Here is a 23,635-nt window from a genome sequence, read left to right on the forward strand (position 1 = left end):
CAGACGCCACAAACTCTTTTCACTAAAACCGGTTAAAACAGTGCACAGTAAGTGTGTATTTTGCATTTGTGAAATGATTTTGATGTGATATGAAAGTACAGGGATATATGTTTCCTGAACCATAACACAAAATATAATCTATTCATGTTTAGATGGGAGTATTTGGCTGTTCTGGCTTCCATTATCAATTCGCCTTTAAACGTTATTCTACCTTTATTTCAACAAGGAACACAGACTGGGACCAGGGTCTCTTTTACAGCTGGGCCCTGCGTATACATGTTTACACATACAGTTTAGGTACAATGATTAAGAGACTACACAAGACAAACAAAACGATCACAGATAAAACAAAAATATACAGTAGCAGATTATTACATTTACACATAGGTTATTCCCCTAACAGCGTTTGGCTCATTATTGAGCTGAGCGACAAAAGGGAATACTGAACCACACGAAAGGCATAAGAATGTGTACGCAGATCTAAGCGGAACTTGTATTAACATCATTTTGACACGTCAGCTGAAGCACACGGACACATGTCGACGTTACACACGTAGCTACACTTCCTCGCCCTCTGAAAAAACGATCTACCGATGTAACCAGGTGAAGGCCAAATAGGTAGCTATGTCTGGGTTTTTGACCGTATTAAATGCAATTCATACATAGTTCAAGGCAACGTTCGCAGTCGAATAAACTACAATCCATTTTTTGAACGATAGTCGACACATTCATTCATTAATCATTCATTGTATGGTTTGGCATGTGGTGTCGCATGACAACAGTCAACACAAGGTCGCATGACAACACAAGGTAACGTCAAATATTTTTTTACAACGTTATGATAACATGCTTAGCTTGCTAACTATCTTGTTATCTCTCATTCATTGTCTAATGTTTGATCTTCAATTACCATTTTAACCAATATTTATTGAATTCACATGGCCTTTTTGTTGTGTGTATTAGCTATAATAGAAACTCTAGGAAATATTTTCAATGTGTCATGGCGCTACGTTGTTTTGGTTCCCACCCACATGAGCCTGCTTGGGCTTCGTCAGCGGGAGAACGATGATTATTCAACATGTATGCCTTCTCTCTCCCATGGATTAAGATTTCTAGCTAGCAACCTTCTCTCTCTCCAATTGGTCTGGATTAAGACGTCTAGCTAGCAACCTTCTCTCTCCAATTGGTCTGGATTAAGACTTCTAGCTAGCAACCTTCTCTCTCCCATGGATTAAGACTTCTAGCTAGCAACCTTCTCTCTCCCATGGATTAAGACTTCTAGCTAGCAACCTTCTCTCTCCCATGGATTAAGACTTCTAGCTAGCAACCTTCTCTCTCCCATGGATTAAGACTTCTAGCTAGCAACCTTCTCTCTCCAATTGGTCTGGATTAAGACGTCTAGCTAGCAACCTTCTCTCTCCCATGGATTAAGACTTCTAGCTAGCAACCTTCTCTCTCCAATTGGTCTGGATTAAGACTTCTAGCTAGCAACCTTCTCTCTCCAATTGGTCTGGATTAAGACTTCTAGCTAGCAACCTTCTCTCTCCAATTGGTCTGGATTAAGGCTTCTAACTAGCAACCTTCTCTCTCCCATGGATTAAGACTTCTACCTCGCAACCTTCTCTCTCCCATGGATTAAGACTTCTAACTCGCAACCTTCTCTCTCCAATTAGTCTGGATTAAGATTTCTAGTTTGCAACCTTGTTTATGCAGAAGCTGAGCATTGCTGTATTAGCTGGAGATGCTAATTAGGGTCTCATCCAGACAAGGAATTCACTTGTTTGTAGTTGTACATTGCTTTGACAAAGGAAACCAACCTCAGACAAGTGTTGGCAATGAATATTGAGACCTAGAGCCCTCAAACTCAACTCGGGACCTTAAAGGCAGTGCCACTGCATATTTGAATTGTTCCCCTCTAATCAGGGACTGATTTACACCTGGGACACCAGGTTCCCCTCTAATCAGGGACTGATTTACACCTGGGACACCAGGTTCCCCTCTAATCAGGGACTGATTTACACCTGGGACACCAGGTTCCCCTCTAATCAGGGACTGATTTACACCTGGGACACCAGGTTCCCCTCTAATCAGGGACTGATTTAGACCTGGGACGCCAGGTTCCCCTCTAATCAGGGACTGATTTACACCTGGGACACCAGGTTCCCCTCTAATCAGGGACTGATTTACACCTGGGACACCAGGTTCCCCTCTAATCAGGGACTGATTTACACCTGGGACACCAGGTTCCCCTCTAATCAGGGACTGATTTACACCTGGGACACCAGGTTCCCCTCTAATCAGGGACTGATTTACACCTGGGACACCAGGTTCCCCTCTAATCAGGGACTGATTTACACCTGGGACACCAGGTTCCCCTCTAATCAGGGACTGATTTAGACCTGGAACGCCAGGTTCCCCTCTAATCAGGGACTGATTTAGACCTGGGACGCCAGGTTCCCCTCTAATCAGGGACTGATTTACACCTGGGACGCCAGGTTCCCCTCTAATCAGGGACTGATTTACACCTGGGACGCCAGGTTCCCCTCTAATCAGGGACTGATTTACACCTGGGACGCCAGGTTCCCCTCTAATCAGGGACTGATTTAGACCTGGGACGCCAGGTTCCCCTCTAATCAGGGACTGATTTAGACCTGGGACGCCAGGTTCCCCTCTAATCAGGGACTGATTTAGACCTGGGACGCCAGGTTCCCCTCTAATCAGGGACTGATTTAGACCTGGGACGCCAGGTTCCCCTCTAATCAGGGACTGATTTAGACCTGGGACGCCAGGTTCCCCTCTAATCAGGGACTGATTTAGACCTGGGACGCCAGGTTCCCCTCTAATCAGGGACTGATTTAGACCTGGGACGCCAGGTTCCCCTCTAATCAGGGACTGATTTAGACCTGGGACGCCAGGTTCCCCTCTAATCAGGGACTGATTTAGACCTGGGACGCCAGGTTCCCCTCTAATCAGGGACTGATTTAGACCTGGGACGCCAGGTTCCCCTCTAATCAGGGACTGATTTAGACCTGGGACGCCAGGTTCCCCTCTAATCAGGGACTGATTTAGACCTGGGACAGCAGGTTCCCCTCTAATCGGTGACTGATTTAGACCTGGGACACCAAATGTGAGCAATTAATTATCAGGTTGAGCAGAAAGCCAGCAGGTTCCTGACCTCGTAGAGTAAGAGTTGAGTACCCTTGGCCAAGAGGTAACCCATCTAAAAACACAAACTGAGGGATAGACCAAAGCAGATATTTTTCCTAATAGAAAATGACTAACCCCTGCCTGCATCCTTCCTCTCCAGGTTTCCAGAGGGCACAGCTGGTTTGATGCCCGCGGCTCCACAATGGAGCTCTCTGACTCAGTCACACATAAGAACGGGCGACAGAGGAAGCCCGCTGTCCCCCAGGGGGACATGAGTGACGGGAATAGGGTTCGCAACACCACCCCTGACCTGGAGGAGGAGGGGGAAGCGTTGCTTCGAGGATCCGACACGGAGAACAACGGACAACCCAGTGTGCAGCCTGGGATCAGAGGGGAGCTGGGGAACGTATCTCTGCTGCTCTTCCTTTATGTCCTCCAGGGTATCCCTCTGGGCCTGGCCGGGAGCATCCCTCTCATCCTGCAGAGTAAGAACGTCAGCTACAAGGACCAGGCCTTCTTCAGCTTTGTCTTCTGGCCCTTCAGTCTCAAGCTGCTGTGGGCCCCTCTGGTTGACGCGCTCTACCTGACCTGGTTTGGACGCCGGTAAGACACCGATTTATAAGACTGAAATGTTTACTTTGTTTTATATTGTGTCTGATGGGTTGACTGCTGCAATCAAATGTGTCAAAGCCTCATCTCTCCTTCTCAGGAAGTCGTGGCTGGTGCCCACCCAGTACCTGCTGGGTCTCTTCATGCTGTACCTGTCGGTTACCGTGGATACGCTGCTGAAAAGTGATGAGGGGCAGGGCCCTGATGTGATAACCCTGACGGCGGTGTTCTTCATGCTGGCCTTTCTGGCAGCCACCCAGGTAACTCACACACACTCACACTCACACACTCCAAGTTATTGTGACACATAACTCTGTTATACTCCCTGATCCCAGGACATAGCAGTGGATGGCTGGGCTCTGACCATGCTGTCTAGGGAGAACGTGGGCTACGCCTCCACCTGTAACTCTGTGGGACAGACTGCTGGCTACTTCCTAGGCAACGTGCTCTTCCTGGCTCTGGAGTCAGCTGACTTCTGCAACAAATACCTGAGAGCAGAGCCTAAAGAGACTGGCATCGTGACACTGTCAGGTACAGAATGAGGGAGGGGGAGACAAAGATGAGAAGGCTGAGATCAATGTCATCTGTGCAGCAGGAGGAAGAACCTTAATCCAGAGATTTAGTTAAATCTTGCTACGGTCGACTGGTATTAAATACAATTACAAACATGCAGAGCTGTATGAACCCTTCTTGCTGAAGAGGGAATATCCGTTGGCCAGGTTTTCCATTCGATCATCTTGCCCTGAGTAAACAATAGGTACTAAAGACAAATGGTATCAGAATTGTAGGACTTTTTTTGTTTCCTTGTAATCTCTTGATAAGCATAGTTACGTCTAACGCGTAGCAGGCATGTGCATTTCCTTGCATTTTAGAACATCGATACACTGGCAATTTTGAGGCCAAGCAACTTTTCATTATCTGGGGAAATTTGATCTATGCACAGATATTGGTGATTTTTGAGCTGAAGTGAGAGAAAATAAACTCTGGTTTTGGAGTGAACTTTTGTCTGCTGATTTTCCATATGGTTTTGCCAGTCAACAGACAGTAACATGCTATAGAAGATGGGTGAATAAATCTTGGCCATCACTGCATTGCTTTGCTGTTGTAACCACTCTGTAACATTGTCGTTGTCTGTGATTGGCTCCCTTGGCGCAGACTTCCTGTTTTTCTGGGGCGTGGTGTTCCTGGTGTCGACTACGCTGGTGGCCATTATGAAGAAGGAGAACGCCAGGGGACAGCACGGGAGGAAGAAGGTCCGGGAGGAGACGCAGAGCGTCATGGAAACATACAAACTGCTGCTCTCCATCATCAAGATGCCTGCCGTGTTCACCTTCTGTAGCCTGCTGCTCACTGCTAAGGTACCTACGATACAGCTGCACCTTACCTGACATGTCACCCAGTACAGCTTACTGCACCTTACCTGACATGTCACCCAGTACAGCTTACTGCACCTTACCTGACATGTCACCCAGTACAGCTTACTGCACCTTACCTGACATGTCACCCAGTACAGCTTACTGCACCTTACCTGACATGTCACCCAGTACAGCTTACTGCACCTTACCTGACATGTCACCCAGTACAGCTTACTGCACCTTACCTGACATGTCACCCAGTACAGCTTACTGCACCTTACCTGACATGTCACCCAGTACAGCTTACTGCACCTTACCTGACATGTCACCCAGTACAGCTTACTGCACCTTACCTGACATGTCACCCAGTACAGCTTACTGCACCTTACCTGACATGTCACCCAGTACAGCTTACTGCACCTTACCTGACATGTCACCCAGTACAGCTTACTGCACCTTACCTGACATGTCACCCAGTACAGCTTACTGCACCTTACCTGACATGTCACCCAGTACAGCTTACTGCACCTTACCTGACATGTCACCCAGTACAGCTTACTGCACCTTACCTGACATGTCACCCAGTACAGCTTACTGCACCTTACCTGACATGTCACCCAGTACAGCTTACTGCACCTTACCTGACATGTCACCCAGTACAGCTTACTGCACCTTACCTGACATGTCACCCAGTACAGCTTACTGCACCTTACCTGACATGTCACCCAGTACAGCTTACTGCACCTTACCTGACATGTCACCCAGTACAGCTTACTGCACCTTACCTGACATGTCTATACTTATCACCCAGTACAGCTTACTGCACCTGTAACTTACCTGACATGTCTATAAGTCAGGTTAAGCAGGCCAGAATGTGGTCAGCCTGTTTAGCCTGTCTCTTGTTTCTGAGGTGCCTACACTGTAAACAACCTGCCTGGACAACAAGCCTAATTGACCTGCAGTATCTAACCCAGTCACTGTAAAGGTACCTGTGGGACTCAGCAGTCTGTCTCTGTCTGTCTCCAGATGGGTTTCTCTGCAGCAGACGCAGTGACCGGTCTGAAGCTGGTAGAGGCAGGTGTTCCTAAAGAGCAGCTGGCATTACTGGCAGTCCCCATGGTTCCACTGCAGGTACTACTACCTCTCATCATCAGTAAATACACCGCGGGACCACGACCACTAGACGTCTTCTACAAGGCCTTTCCCTTCAGGTATACACAATCTCTCTCTCTCACACACACACACATCACATACACATCACACACACACACACACACACACACTTCCTGTACATTTGTGTTTTCCTGTATAGGTTGTTGATAGGTCTGGGGTATGCTGTGTTGGTGTGGTGGACTCCCAGTTTAAAGCAGGAAGGGGGATTCCCTCTCTACTACTACACTATAGTCCTGTTCAGCTACGCACTGCATCAGGTAACACTGTTCACACTATCTATCCATCTCTGTTGTCTCTCTACTACACTATAGTCCTGTTCAGCTACACACTGTTCACACTATCTATCTGTCTCTACTACTACACTATAGTCCTGTTCAGCTACACACTGTTCACACTATCTATCTGTCTCTACTACTACACTATAGTCCTGTTCAGCTACGCACTGCATCAGGTAACACTGTTCACACTATCTATCCATCTCTGTTGTCTCTCTACTACACTATAGTCCTGTTCAGCTACACACTGTTCACACGATCTATCTGTCTCTACTACTACACTATAGTCCTGTTCAGCTACGCACTGCATCAGGTAACACTGTTCACACTATCTATCTGTCTCTACTACTACACTATAGTCCTGTTCAGCTACGCACTGCATCAGGTAACACTGTTCACACTATCTATCTGTCTCTACTACACTATAGTCCTGTTCAGCTACACACTGTTCACACTATCTATCTGTCTCTCTACTACACTATAGTCCTGTTCAGCTACACACTGTTCACACTATCTATCTGTCTCTCTACTACACTATAGTCCTGTTCAGCTACACACTGTTCACACTATCTATCTGTCTCTCTACTACACTATAGTCCTGTTCAGCTACACACTGTTCACACTATCTATCTGTCTCTACTACACTAGTCCTGTTCAGCTACACACTGTTCACACTATCTATCTGTCTCTCTACTACACTATAGTCCTGTTCAGCTACACACTGTTCACACTATCTATCTGTCTCTCTACTACACTATAGTCCTGTTCAGCTACACACTGTTCACACTATCTATCTGTCTCTACTACACTATAGTCCTGTTCAGCTACACACTGTTCACACTATCTATCTGTCTCTCTACTACACTATAGTCCTGTTCAGCTACACACTGTTCACACTATCTATCTGTCTCTACTACTACACTATAGTCCTGTTCAGCTACACACTGTTCACACTATCTATCTGTCTCTCTACTACACTATAGTCCTGTTCAGCTACACACTGTTCACACTATCTATCTGTCTCTACTACTACACTATAGTCCTGTTCAGCTACACACTTTTCACACTATCTATCTGTCTCTCTACTACACTATAGTCCTGTTCAGCTACACACTGCATCAGGTAACACTGTTCACACTATCTATCTGTCTCTCTACTACACTATAGTCCTGTTCAGCTACACACTGTTCACACTATCTATCTGTCTCTACTACTACACTATAGTCCTGTTCAGCTACGCACTGCATCAGGTAACACTGTTCACACTATCTATCTGTCTCTACTACTACACTATAGTCCTGTTCAGCTACACACTGTTCACACTATCTATCTGTCTCTACTACTACACTATAGTCCTGTTCAGCTACACACTGTTCACACTATCTATCTGTCTCTCTACTACACTATAGTCCTGTTCAGCTACACACTGTTCACACTATCTATCTGTCTCTACTACTACACTATAGTCCTGTTCAGCTACACACTGTTCACACTATCTATCTGTCTCTCTACTACACTATAGTCCTGTTCAGCTACACACTGCATCAGGTAACACTGTTCACACTATCTATCTGTCTCTCTACTACACTATAGTCCTGTTCAGCTACACACTGTTCACACTATCTATCTGTCTCTACTACTACACTATAGTCCTGTTCAGCTACGCACTGCATCAGGTAACACTGTTCACACTATCTATCTGTCTCTCTACTACACTATAGTCCTGTTCAGCTACACACTGTTCACACTATCTATCTGTCTCTCTACTACACTATAGTCCTGTTCAGCTACACACTGCATCAGGTAACACTGTTCACACTATCTATCCATCTCTGTTGTCTCTCTACTACACTATAGTCCTGTTCAGCTACACACTGTTCACACTATCTATCTGTCTCTACTACTACACTATAGTCCTGTTCAGCTACACACTGTTCACACTATCTATCTGTCTCTCTACTACACTATAGTCCTGTTCAGCTACACACTGTTCACACTATCTATCTGTCTCTCTACTACACTATAGTCCTGTTCAGCTACACACTGCATCAGGTAACACTGTTCACACTATCTATCCATCTCTGTTGTCTCTCTACTACACTATAGTCCTGTTCAGCTACACACTGTTCACACTATCTATCTGTCTCTACTACTACACTATAGTCCTGTTCAGCTACACACTGTTCACACTATCTATCTGTCTCTCTACTACACTATAGTCCTGTTCAGCTACACACTGTTCACACTATCTATCTGTCTCTCTACTACACTATAGTCCTGTTCAGCTACACACTGTTCACACTATCTATCTGTCTCTCTACTACACTATAGTCCTGTTCAGCTACACACTGTTCACACTATCTATCTGTCTCTCTACTACACTATAGTCCTGTTCAGCTACACACTGTTCACACTATCTATCTGTCTCTCTACTACACTATAGTCCTGTTCAGCTACACACTGTTCACACTATCTATCTGTCTCTCTACTACACTATAGTCCTGTTCAGCTACACACTGTTCACACTATCTATCTGTCTCTCTACTACACTATAGTCCTGTTCAGCTACACACTGTTCACACTATCTATCTGTCTCTCTACTACACTATAGTCCTGTTCAGCTACACACTGTTCACACTATCTATCTGTCTCTCTACTACACTATAGTCCTGTTCAGCTACACACTGTTCACACTATCTATCTGTCTCTCTACTACACTATAGTCCTGTTCAGCTACACACTGTTCACACTATCTATCTGTCTCTCTACTACACTATAGTCCTGTTCAGCTACACACTGTTCACACTATCTATCTGTCTCTCTACTACACTATAGTCCTGTTCAGCTACACACTGTTCACACTATCTATCTGTCTCTCTACTACACTATAGTCCTGTTCAGCTACACACTGTTCACACTATCTATCTGTCTCTCTACTACACTATAGTCCTGTTCAGCTACACACTGTTCACACTATCTATCTGTCTCTCTACTACACTATAGTCCTGTTCAGCTACACACTGTTCACACTATCTATCTGTCTCTCTACTACACTATAGTCCTGTTCAGCTACACACTGTTCACACTATCTATCTGTCTCTACTACTACACTATAGTCCTGTTCAGCTACACACTGTTCACACTATCTATCTGTCTCTCTACTACACTATAGTCCTGTTCAGCTACACACTGTTCACACTATCTATCTGTCTCTCTACTACACTATAGTCCTGTTCAGCTACACACTGTTCACACTATCTATCTGTCTCTACTACTACACTATAGTCCTGTTCAGCTACACACTGTTCACACTATCTATCTGTCTCTACTACACTATAGTCCTGTTCAGCTACACACTGTTCACACTATCTATCTGTCTCTACTACACTATAGTCCTGTTCAGCTACACACTGTTCACACTATCTATCTGTCTCTACTACTACACTATAGTCCTGTTCAGCTACACACTGTTCACACTATCTATCTGTCTCTCTACTACACTATAGTCCTGTTCAGCTACACACTGTTCACACTATCTGTCTCTCTACTACACTATAGTCCTGTTCAGCTACACACTGTTCACACTATCTATCTGTCTCTACTACTACACTATAGTCCTGTTCAGCTACACACTGTTCACACTATCTATCTGTCTCTACTACACTATAGTCCTGTTCAGCTACACACTGTTCACACTATCTATCTGTCTCTACTACACTATAGTCCTGTTCAGCTACACACTGTTCACACTATCTATCTGTCTCTACTACTACACTATAGTCCTGTTCAGCTACACACTGTTCACACTATCTATCTGTCTCTACTACTACACTATAGTCCTGTTCAGCTACACACTGTTCACACTATCTATCTGTCTCTACTACTACACTATAGTCCTGTTCAGCTACACACTGTTCACACTATCTATCTGTCTCTACTACACTATAGTCCTGTTCAGCTACACACTGTTCACACTATCTATCTGTCTCTACTACACTATAGTCCTGTTCAGCTACACACTGTTCACACTATCTATCTGTCTCTACTACACTATAGTCCTGTTCAGCTACACACTGTTCACACTATCTATCTGTCTCTACTACTACACTATAGTCCTGTTCAGCTACACACTGTTCACACTATCTATCTGTCTCTCTACTACACTATAGTCCTGTTCAGCTACACACTGTTCACACTATCTATCTGTCTCTCTACTACACTATAGTCCTGTTCAGCTACACACTGTTCACACTATCTATCTGTCTCTACTACTACACTATAGTCCTGTTCAGCTACACACTGTTCACACTATCTATCTGTCTCTACTACACTATAGTCCTGTTCAGCTACACACTGTTCACACTATCTATCTGTCTCTACTACACTATAGTCCTGTTCAGCTACACACTGTTCACACTATCTATCTGTCTCTACTACTACACTATAGTCCTGTTCAGCTACACACTGTTCACACTATCTATCTGTCTCTACTACTACACTATAGTCCTGTTCAGCTACACACTGTTCACACTATCTATCTGTCTCTACTACTACACTATAGTCCTGTTCAGCTACACACTGTTCACACTATCTATCTGTCTCTACTACACTATAGTCCTGTTCAGCTACACACTGTTCACACTATCTATCTGTCTCTACTACACTATAGTCCTGTTCAGCTACACACTGTTCACACTATCTGTCTGTCTCTCTACTACACTATAGTCCTGTTCAGCTACACACTGTTCACACTATCTATCTGTCTCTACTACACTATAGTCCTGTTCAGCTACACACTGTTCACACTATCTATCTGTCTCTACTACACTATAGTCCTGTTCAGCTACACACTGTTCACACTATCTGTCTGTCTCTCTACTACACTATAGTCCTGTTCAGCTACACACTGTTCACACTATCTATCTGTCTCTACTACACTATAGTCCTGTTCAGCTACACACTGTTCACACTATCTGTCTGTCTCTCTACTACACTATAGTCCTGTTCAGCTACACACTGTTCACACTATCTGTCTGTCTCTCTACTACACTATAGTCCTGTTCAGCTACACACTGTTCACACTATCTATCTGTCTCTACTACTACACTATAGTCCTGTTCAGCTACACACTGTTCACACTATCTATCTGTCTCTACTACTACTACACTATAGTCCTGTTCAGCTACACACTGTTCACACTATCTATCTGTCTCTCTACTACACTATAGTCCTGTTCAGCTACACACTGTTCACACTATCTATCTGTCTCTACTACTACACTATAGTCCTGTTCAGCTACACACTGTTCACACTATCTATCTGTCTCTCTACTACACTATAGTCCTGTTCAGCTACACACTGTTCACACTATCTATCTGTCTCTACTACTACACTATAGTCCTGTTCAGCTACACACTGTTCACACTATCTATCTGTCTCTCTACTACACTATAGTCCTGTTCAGCTACACACTGCATCAGGTAACACTGTTCACACTATCTATCTGTCTCTCTACTACACTATAGTCCTGTTCAGCTACACACTGCATCACACTATCTATCTGTCTCTACTACTACACTATAGTCCTGTTCAGCTACGCACTGTTCACACTATCTATCTGTCTCTCTACTACACTATAGTCCTGTTCAGCTACGCACTGTTCACACTATCTATCTGTCTCTCTACTACACTATAGTCCTGTTCAGCTACACACTGTTCACACTATCTATCTGTCTCTCTACTACACTATAGTCCTGTTCAGCTACACACTGTTCACACTATCTATCTGTCTCTCTACTACACTATAGTCCTGTTCAGCTACACACTGTTCACACTATCTATCTGTCTCTCTACTACACTATAGTCCTGTTCAGCTACACACTGTTCACACTATCTATCTGTCTCTCTACTACACTATAGTCCTGTTCAGCTACACACTGTTCACACTATCTATCTGTCTCTCTACTACACTATAGTCCTGTTCAGCTACACACTGTTCACACTATCTATCTGTCTCTACTACACTATAGTCCTGTTCAGCTACACACTGTTCACACTATCTATCTGTCTCTACTACTACACTATAGTCCTGTTCAGCTACACACTGTTCACACTATCTATCTGTCTCTCTACTACACTATAGTCCTGTTCAGCTACACACTGTTCACACTATCTATCTGTCTCTCTACTACACTATAGTCCTGTTCAGCTACACACTGTTCACACTATCTATCTGTCTCTACTACTACACTATAGTCCTGTTCAGCTACACACTGTTCACACTATCTATCTGTCTCTCTACTACACTATAGTCCTGTTCAGCTACACACTGTTCACACTATCTATCTGTCTCTACTACACTATAGTCCTGTTCAGCTACACACTGTTCACACTATCTATCTGTCTCTCTACTACACTATAGTCCTGTTCAGCTACACACTGTTCACACTATCTATCTGTCTCTCTACTACACTATAGTCCTGTTCAGCTACACACTGTTCACACTATCTATCTGTCTCTACTACACTATAGTCCTGTTCAGCTACACACTGTTCACACTATCTATCTGTCTCTACTACTACACTATAGTCCTGTTCAGCTACACACTGTTCACACTATCTATCTGTCTCTCTACTACACTATAGTCCTGTTCAGCTACACACTGTTCACACTATCTATCTGTCTCTACTACTACACTATAGTCCTGTTCAGCTACACACTGTTCACACTATCTATCTGTCTCTCTACTACACTATAGTCCTGTTCAGCTACACACTGTTCACACTATCTATCTGTCTCTACTACACTATAGTCCTGTTCAGCTACACACTGTTCACACTATCTATCTGTCTCTCTACTACACTATAGTCCTGTTCAGCTACACACTGTTCACACTATCTATCTGTCTCTCTACTACACTATAGTCCTGTTCAGCTACACACTGTTCACACTATCTATCTGTCTCTCTACTACACTATAGTCCTGTTCAGCTACACACTGTTCACACTATCTATCTGTCTCTACTACTACACTATAGTCCTGTTCAGCTACACACTGCATCAGGTAACACTGTTCACACTATCTATCTGTCTCTCTACTACACTATAGTCCTGTTCAGCTACACACTGTTCACACTATCTATCTGTCTCTACTACACTATAGTCCTGTTCAGCTACACACTGTTCACACTATCTATCTGTCTCTCTACTACACTATAGTCCTGTTCAGCTACACACTGTTCACACTATCTATCTGTCTCTACTACTACACTATAGTCCTGTTCAGCTACACACTGCATCAGGTAACACTGTTCACACTATCTATCTGTCTCTACTACTACACTATAGTCCTGTTCAGCTACACACTGTTCACACTATCTATCTGTCTCTACTACACTATAGTCCTGTTCAGCTACACACTGTTCACACTATCTATCTGTCTCTCTACTACACTATAGTCCTGTTCAGCTACACACTGTTCACACTATCTATCTGTCTCTACTACACTATAGTCCTGTTCAGCTACACACTGTTCACACTATCTATCTGTCTCTACTACTACACTATAGTCCTGTTCAGCTACACACTGTTCACACTATCTATCTGTCTCTCTACTACACTATAGTCCTGTTCAGCTACACACTGTTCACACTATCTATCTGTCTCTCTACTACACTATAGTCCTGTTCAGCTACACACTGTTCACACTATCTATCTGTCTCTACTACACTATAGTCCTGTTCAGCTACACACTGTTCACACTATCTATCTGTCTCTCTACTACACTATAGTCCTGTTCAGCTACACACTGTTCACACTATCTATCTGTCTCTACTACTACACTATAGTCCTGTTCAGCTACACACTGTTCACACTATCTATCTGTCTCTCTACTACACTATAGTCCTGTTCAGCTACACACTGTTCACACTATCTATCTGTCTCTCTACTACACTATAGTCCTGTTCAGCTACACACTGTTCACACTATCTATCTGTCTCTCTACTACACTATAGTCCTGTTCAGCTACACACTGTTCACACTATCTATCTGTCTCTCTACTACACTATAGTCCTGTTCAGCTACACACTGTTCACACTATCTATCTGTCTCTACTACACTATAGTCCTGTTCAGCTACACACTGTTCACACTATCTATCTGTCTCTCTACTACACTATAGTCCTGTTCAGCTACACACTGTTCACACTATCTATCTGTCTCTCTACTACACTATAGTCCTGTTCAGCTACACACTGTTCACACTATCTATCTGTCTCTACTACTACACTATAGTCCTGTTCAGCTACACACTGCATCAGGTAACACTGTTCACACTATCTATCTGTCTCTCTACTACACTATAGTCCTGTTCAGCTACACACTGTTCACACTATCTATCTGTCTCTACTACACTATAGTCCTGTTCAGCTACACACTGTTCACACTATCTATCTGTCTCTCTACTACACTATAGTCCTGTTCAGCTACACACTGTTCACACTATCTATCTGTCTCTACTACACTATAGTCCTGTTCAGCTACACACTGTTCACACTATCTATCTGTCTCTACTACTACACTATAGTCCTGTTCAGCTACACACTGCATCAGGTAACACTGTTCACACTATCTATCTGTCTCTACTACTACACTATAGTCCTGTTCAGCTACACACTGTTCACACTATCTATCTGTCTCTACTACACTATAGTCCTGTTCAGCTACACACTGTTCACACTATCTATCTGTCTCTCTACTACACTATAGTCCTGTTCAGCTACACACTGTTCACACTATCTATCTGTCTCTACTACACTATAGTCCTGTTCAGCTACACACTGTTCACACTATCTATCTGTCTCTACTACTACACTATAGTCCTGTTCAGCTACACACTGTTCACACTATCTATCTGTCTCTCTACTACACTATAGTCCTGTTCAGCTACACACTGTTCACACTATCTATCTGTCTCTCTACTACACTATAGTCCTGTTCAGCTACACACTGTTCACACTATCTATCTGTCTCTACTACACTATAGTCCTGTTCAGCTACACACTGTTCACACTATCTATCTGTCTCTCTACTACACTATAGTCCTGTTCAGCTACACACTGTTCACACTATCTATCTGTCTCTACTACTACACTATAGTCCTGTTCAGCTACACACTGTTCACACTATCTATCTGTCTCTCTACTACACTATAGTCCTGTTCAGCTACACACTGTTCACACTATCTATCTGTCTCTACTACACTATAGTCCTGTTCAGCTACACACTGTTCACACTATCTATCTGTCTCTACTACACTATAGTCCTGTTCAGCTACACACTGTTCACACTATCTATCTGTCTCTCTACTACACTATAGTCCTGTTCAGCTATGCACTGTTCACACTATCTATCTGTCTCTACTACTACACTATAGTCCTGTTCAGCTACACACTGTTCACACTATCTATCTGTCTCTACTACACTATAGTCCTGTTCAGCTACACACTGTTCACACTATCTATCTGTCTCTACTACACTATAGTCCTGTTCAGCTATGCACTGTTCACACTATCTATCTGTCTCTACTACTACACTATAGTCCTGTTCAGCTACACACTGTTCACACTATCTATCTGTCTCTACTACACTATAGTCCTGTTCAGCTACACACTGTTCACACTATCTATCTGTCTCTACTACACTATAGTCCTGTTCAGCTATGCACTGTTCACACTATCTATCTGTCTCTACTACTACACTATAGTCCTGTTCAGCTACACACTGTTCACACTATCTATCTGTCTCTACTACACTATAGTCCTGTTCAGCTACACACTGTTCACACTATCTATCTGTCTCTACTACTACACTATAGTCCTGTTCAGCTACACACTGTTCACACTATCTATCTGTCTCTCTACTACACTATAGTCCTGTTCAGCTACACACTGTTCACACTATCTATCTGTCTCTCTACTACACTATAGTCCTGTTCAGCTACACTCTGCATCAGGTAACACTGTTCACACTATCTATCTGTCTCTCTACTACACTATAGTCCTGTTCAGCTACACACTGTTCACACTATCTATCTGTCTCTCTACTACACTATAGTCCTGTTCAGCTACACACTGTTCACACTATCTATCTGTCTCTCTACTACACTATAGTCCTGTTCAGCTACACACTGTTCACACTATCTATCTGTCTCTACTACACTATAGTCCTGTTCAGCTACACACTGTTCACACTATCTATCTGTCTCTCTACTACACTATAGTCCTGTTCAGCTACACACTGTTCACACTATCTATCTGTCTCTCTACTACACTATAGTCCTGTTCAGCTACACACTGTTCACACTATCTATCTGTCTCTCTACTACACTATAGTCCTGTTCAGCTACACACTGTTCACACTATCTATCTGTCTCTCTACTACACTATAGTCCTGTTCAGCTACACACTGTTCACACTATCTATCTGTCTCTCTACTACACTATAGTCCTGTTCAGCTACACACTGTTCACACTATCTATCTGTCTCTCTACTACACTATAGTCCTGTTCAGCTACACACTGTTCACACTATCTATCTGTCTCTCTACTACACTATAGTCCTGTTCAGCTACACACTGTTCACACTATCTATCTGTCTCTCTACTACACTATAGTCCTGTTCAGCTACACACTGTTCACACTATCTATCTGTCTCTCTACTACACTATAGTCCTGTTCAGCTACACACTGTTCACACTATCTATCTGTCTCTACTACACTATAGTCCTGTTCAGCTACACACTGTTCACACTATCTATCTGTCTCTACTACTACACTATAGTCCTGTTCAGCTACACACTGTTCACACTATCTATCTGTCTCTACTACACTATAGTCCTGTTCAGCTACACACTGTTCACACTATCTATCTGTCTCTCTACTACACTATAGTCCTGTTCAGCTATGTACTGTTCACACTATCTATCTGTCTCTACTACTACACTATAGTCCTGTTCAGCTACACACTGTTCACACTATCTATCTGTCTCTACTACACTATAGTCCTGTTCAGCTACACTCTGTTCACACTATCTATCTGTCTCTACTACACTATAGTCCTGTTCAGCTACACACTGTTCACACTATCTATCTGTCTCTCTACTACACTATAGTCCTGTTCAGCTACACACTGTTCACACTATCTATCTGTCTCTACTACACTATAGTCCTGTTCAGCTACACACTGTTCACACTATCTATCTGTCTCTCTACTACACTATAGTCCTGTTCAGCTACACACTGTTCACACTATCTATCTGTCTCTACTACACTATAGTCCTGTTCAGCTACACACTGTTCACACTATCTATCTGTCTCTACTACACTATAGTCCTGTTCAGCTACACACTGTTCACACTATCTATCTGTCTCTACTACTACACTATAGTCCTGTTCAGCTACACACTGTTCACACTATCTATCTGTCTCTCTACTACACTATAGTCCTGTTCAGCTACACACTGTTCACACTATCTATCTGTCTCTACTACTACACTATAGTCCTGTTCAGCTACACTCTGTTCACACTATCTATCTGTCTCTCTACTACACTATAGTCCTGTTCAGCTACACACTGTTCACACTATCTATCTGTCTCTACTACACTATAGTCCTGTTCAGCTACACACTGTTCACACTATCTATCTGTCTCTCTACTACACTATAGTCCTGTTCAGCTACACACTGTTCACACTATCTATCTGTCTCTACTACACTATAGTCCTGTTCAGCTACACACTGCATCAGGTAACACTGTTCACACTATCTATCTGTCTCTACTACACTATAGTCCTGTTCAGCTACACACTGTTCACACTATCTATCTGTCTCTCTACTACACTATAGTCCTGTTCAGCTACACACTGTTCACACTATCTATCTGTCTCTCTACTACACTATAGTCCTGTTCAGCTACACACTGTTCACACTATCTATCTGTCTCTCTACTACACTATAGTCCTGTTCAGCTACACACTGTTCACACTATCTATCTGTCTCTCTACTACACTATAGTCCTGTTCAGCTACACACTGTTCACACTATCTATCTGTCTCTCTACTACACTATAGTCCTGTTCAGCTACACACTGTTCACACTATCTATCTGTCTCTCTACTACACTATAGTCCTGTTCAGCTACACACTGTTCACACTATCTATCTGTCTCTACTACTACACTATAGTCCTGTTCAGCTACACACTGTTCACACTATCTATCTGTCTCTACTACACTATAGTCCTGTTCAGCTACACACTGTTCACACTATCTATCTGTCTCTACTACACTATAGTCCTGTTCAGCTACACACTGTTCACACTATCTATCTGTCTCTACTACACTATAGTCCTGTTCAGCTACACACTGTTCACACTATCTATCTGTCTCTACTACACTATAGTCCTGTTCAGCTACACACTGTTCACACTATCTATCTGTCTCTCTACTACACTATAGTCCTGTTCAGCTACACACTGTTCACACTATCTATCTGTCTCTACTACTACACTATAGTCCTGTTCAGCTACACACTGTTCACACTATCTATCTGTCTCTACTACACTATAGTCCTGTTCAGCTACACACTGTTCACACTATCTATCTGTCTCTACTACACTATAGTCCTGTTCAGCTACACACTGTTCACACTATCTATCTGTCTCTACTACACTATAGTCCTGTTCAGCTACACACTGTTCACACTATCTATCTGTCTCTACTACTACACTATAGTCCTGTTCAGCTACACACTGTTCACACTATCTATCTGTCTCTACTACACTATAGTCCTGTTCAGCTACACACTGTTCACACTATCTATCTGTCTCTCTACTACACTATAGTCCTGTTCAGCTATGCACTGTTCACACTATCTATCTGTCTCTACTACTACACTATAGTCCTGTTCAGCTACACACTGTTCACACTATCTATCTGTCTCTACTACACTATAGTCCTGTTCAGCTACACTCTGTTCACACTATCTATCTGTCTCTACTACACTATAGTCCTGTTCAGCTACACACTGTTCACACTATCTATCTGTCTCTCTACTACACTATAGTCCTGTTCAGCTACACACTGTTCACACTATCTATCTGTCTCTACTACACTATAGTCCTGTTCAGCTACACACTGTTCACACTATCTATCTGTCTCTCTACTACACTATAGTCCTGTTCAGCTACACACTGTTCACACTATCTATCTGTCTCTCTACTACACTATAGTCCTGTTCAGCTACACACTGTTCACACTATCTATCTGTCTCTACTACTACACTATAGTCCTGTTCAGCTACACACTGTTCACACTATCTATCTGTCTCTACTACACTATAGTCCTGTTCAGCTACACACTGTTCACACTATCTATCTGTCTCTACTACACTATAGTCCTGTTCAGCTACACACTGTTCACACTATCTATCTGTCTCTACTACACTATAGTCCTGTTCAGCTACACACTGTTCACACTATCTATCTGTCTCTACTACACTATAGTCCTGTTCAGCTACACACTGTTCACACTATCTATCTGTCTCTCTACTACACTATAGTCCTGTTCAGCTACACACTGTTCACACTATCTATCTGTCTCTCTACTACACTATAGTCCTGTTCAGCTACACACTGTTCACACTATCTATCTGTCTCTACTACTACACTATAGTCCTGTTCAGCTACACACTGCATCAGGTAACACTGTTCACACTATCTATCTGTCTCTCTACTACACTATAGTCCTGTTCAGCTACACACTGTTCACACTATCTATCTGTCTCTCTACTACACTATAGTCCTGTTCAGCTACACACTGTTCACACTATCTATCTGTCTCTCTACTACACTATAGTCCTGTTCAGCTACACACTGTTCACACTATCTATCTGTCTCTACTACTACACTATAGTCCTGTTCAGCTACACACTGTTCACACTATCTATCTGTCTCTACTACACTATAGTCCTGTTCAGCTACACACTGTTCACACTATCTATCTGTCTCTACTACACTATAGTCCCTGTTCAGCTACACACTGTTCACACTATCTATCTGTCTCTCTACTACACTATAGTCCTGTTCAGCTACACACTGTTCACACTATCTATCTGTCTCTCTACTACACTATAGTCCTGTTCAGCTACACACTGTTCACACTATCTATCTGTCTCTACTACTACACTATAGTCCTGTTCAGCTACACACTGTTCACACTATCTATCTGTCTCTACTACACTATAGTCCTGTTCAGCTACACACTGTTCACACTATCTATCTGTCTCTACTACACTATAGTCCTGTTCAGCTACACACTGTTCACACTATCTATCTGTCTCTACTACACTATAGTCCTGTTCAGCTACACACTGTTCACACTATCTATCTGTCTCTACTACTACACTATAGTCCTGTTCAGCTACACACTGTTCACACTATCTATCTGTCTCTACTACACTATAGTCCTGTTCAGCTACACACTGTTCACACTATCTATCTGTCTCTCTACTACACTATAGTCCTGTTCAGCTATGCACTGTTCACACTATCTATCTGTCTCTACTACTACACTATAGTCCTGTTCAGCTACACACTGTTCACACTATCTATCTGTCTCTACTACACTATAGTCCTGTTCAGCTACACTCTGTTCACACTATCTATCTGTCTCTACTACACTATAGTCCTGTTCAGCTACACACTGTTCACACTATCTATCTGTCTCTCTACTACACTATAGTCCTGTTCAGCTACACACTGTTCACACTATCTATCTGTCTCTACTACACTATAGTCCTGTTCAGCTACACACTGTTCACACTATCTATCTGTCTCTCTACTACACTATAGTCCTGTTCAGCTACACACTGTTCACACTATCTATCTGTCTCTCTACTACACTATAGTCCTGTTCAGCTACACACTGTTCACACTATCTATCTGTCTCTCTACTACACTATAGTCCTGTTCAGCTACACACTGTTCACACTATCTATCTGTCTCTCTACTACACTATAGTCCTGTTCAGCTACACACTGTTCACACTATCTATCTGTCTCTACTACTACACTATAGTCCTGTTCAGCTACACACTGTTCACACTATCTATCTGTCTCTACTACACTATAGTCCTGTTCAGCTACACACTGTTCACACTATCTATCTGTCTCTACTACACTAAGTCCTGTTCAGCTACACACTGTTCACACTATCTATCTGTCTCTAACTACACTATAGTCCTGTTTCAGCTACACACTGTTCACACTATCTATCTGTCTCTACTACACTATAGTCCTGTTCAGCTACACACTGTTCACACTATCTATCTGTCTCTCTACTACACTATAGTCCTGTTCAGCTACACAACTGTTCACAGCTATCTATCTGTCTCTCTACTACACTATAGTCCTGTTCAGCTACAACACTGTTCACACTATCTATCTGTCTCTACTACTACACTATAGTCCTGTTCAGCTACACACTGCATCAGGTAAACTGTTCACAACTATCTATCTGTCTCTCTACTACACTATAGTCCTGTTCAGCTACCACACTGTTCACACTATCTATCTGTCTCTACTACACTATAGTCCTGTTCAGCTACACACTGTTCACACTATCTATCTGTCTCTCTACTACACTATAGTCCTGTTCAGCTACACACTGTTCACACTATCTATCTGTCTCTACTACACTATAGTCCTGTTCAGCTACACACTGTTCACACTATCTATCTGTCTCTACTACTACACTATAGTCCTGTTCAGCTACACACTGCACAGGTAACACTGTTCACACTATCTATCTGTCTCTACTACTACACTATAGTCCTGTTCAGCTACACACTGTTCACACTATCTATCTGTCTCTACTACACTATAGTCCTGTTCAGCTACACACTGTTCACACTATCTATCTGTCTCTCTACTACACTATAGTCCTGTTCAGCTACACACTGTTCCACACTATCTATCTGTCTCTACTACACTATAGTCCTGTTCAGCTACACACTGTTCACACTATCTATCTGTCTCTACTACACTATAGTCCTGTTCAGCTACACACTGTTCACACTATCTATCTGTCTCTACTACACTATAGTCCTGTTCAGCTACACACTGTTCACACTATCTATCTGTCTCTCTACTACACTATAGTCCTGTTCAGCTATGCACTGTTCACACTATCTATCTGTCTCTACTACTACACTATAGTCCTGTTCAGCTACACACTGTTCACACTATCTATCTGTCTCTACTACACTATAGTCCTGTTCAGCTACCACACTGTTCACACTATCTTCTGTCTCTAACTACACTATAGTCCTGTTCAGCTATGCACTGTTCACACTATCTATCTGTCTCTACTACTACACTATAGTCCTGTTCAGCTACACACTGTTCACACTATCTATCTGTCTCTACTACACTATAGTCCTGTTCAGGCTACACACTGTTCACACTATCTATCTGTCTCTACTACACTATAGTCCTGTTCAGCTACACACTGTTCACACTATCTATCTGTCTCTACTACTACAACTATAGTCCTGTTCAGCTACACACTGTTCACACTATCTATCTGTCTCTCTACTACACTATAGTCCTGTTCAGCTACACACTGTTCACACTATCTATCTGTCCTACTACTACACTATAGTCCTGTTCAGCTACACACTGTTCACACTATCTATCTGTCTCTACTACACTATAGTCCTGTTCAGCTACACACTGTTCCAACTATCTATCTGTCTCTACTACGACACTATAGTCCTGTTCAGCTACACACTGTTCACACTATCTATCTGTCTCTCTACTACACTATAGTCCTGTTCAGCTACACACTGTTCACACTATCTATCTGTCTCTACTACTACACTATAGTCCCTGTTCAGCTACACTCTGTTCACACTATCTATCTGTCTCTCTACTACACTATAGTCCTGTTCAGCTACACTCTGCATCAGGTAACACTGTTCACACTATCTATCTGTCTCTCTACTACACTATAGTCCTGTCAGC

At 42.8% G+C, this 23,635-nt stretch overlaps 1 protein-coding gene across 3 annotated transcripts in view; it reads left to right on the forward strand.

The window, feature by feature from the left end:
• Positions 1 to 499: 499 nt before the first annotated feature.
• Positions 500 to 23,635, forward strand: part of slc33a1 (solute carrier family 33 member 1) — a 34,768-nt gene continuing 11,632 nt past the window's right edge. The window contains exons 1-8 of one of the 3 annotated variants that reach the window (XM_031791217.1): positions 509 to 618; positions 783 to 810; positions 3,308 to 3,750; positions 3,857 to 4,016; positions 4,092 to 4,287; positions 4,912 to 5,114; positions 6,138 to 6,322; positions 6,424 to 6,541. In XM_031791217.1, the coding sequence (XP_031647077.1) occupies positions 3,350 to 3,750; positions 3,857 to 4,016; positions 4,092 to 4,287; positions 4,912 to 5,114; positions 6,138 to 6,322; positions 6,424 to 6,541 (1,263 nt within the window). In that variant the 5' untranslated portion in view covers positions 509 to 618; positions 783 to 810; positions 3,308 to 3,349. Of the gene's footprint in view, positions 619 to 782; positions 811 to 3,307; positions 3,751 to 3,856; positions 4,017 to 4,091; positions 4,288 to 4,911; positions 5,115 to 6,137; positions 6,323 to 6,423; positions 6,542 to 23,635 lie in introns of all 3 variants that reach the window. The other 2 variants (XM_031791218.1, XM_031791219.1) reach the window with 2 other exon arrangements.

The sequence above is a fragment of the Oncorhynchus kisutch genome, linkage group LG15, assembly GCF_002021735.2.
Source record: "Oncorhynchus kisutch isolate 150728-3 linkage group LG15, Okis_V2, whole genome shotgun sequence".
Lineage (NCBI taxonomy): Eukaryota > Metazoa > Chordata > Actinopteri > Salmoniformes > Salmonidae > Oncorhynchus > Oncorhynchus kisutch.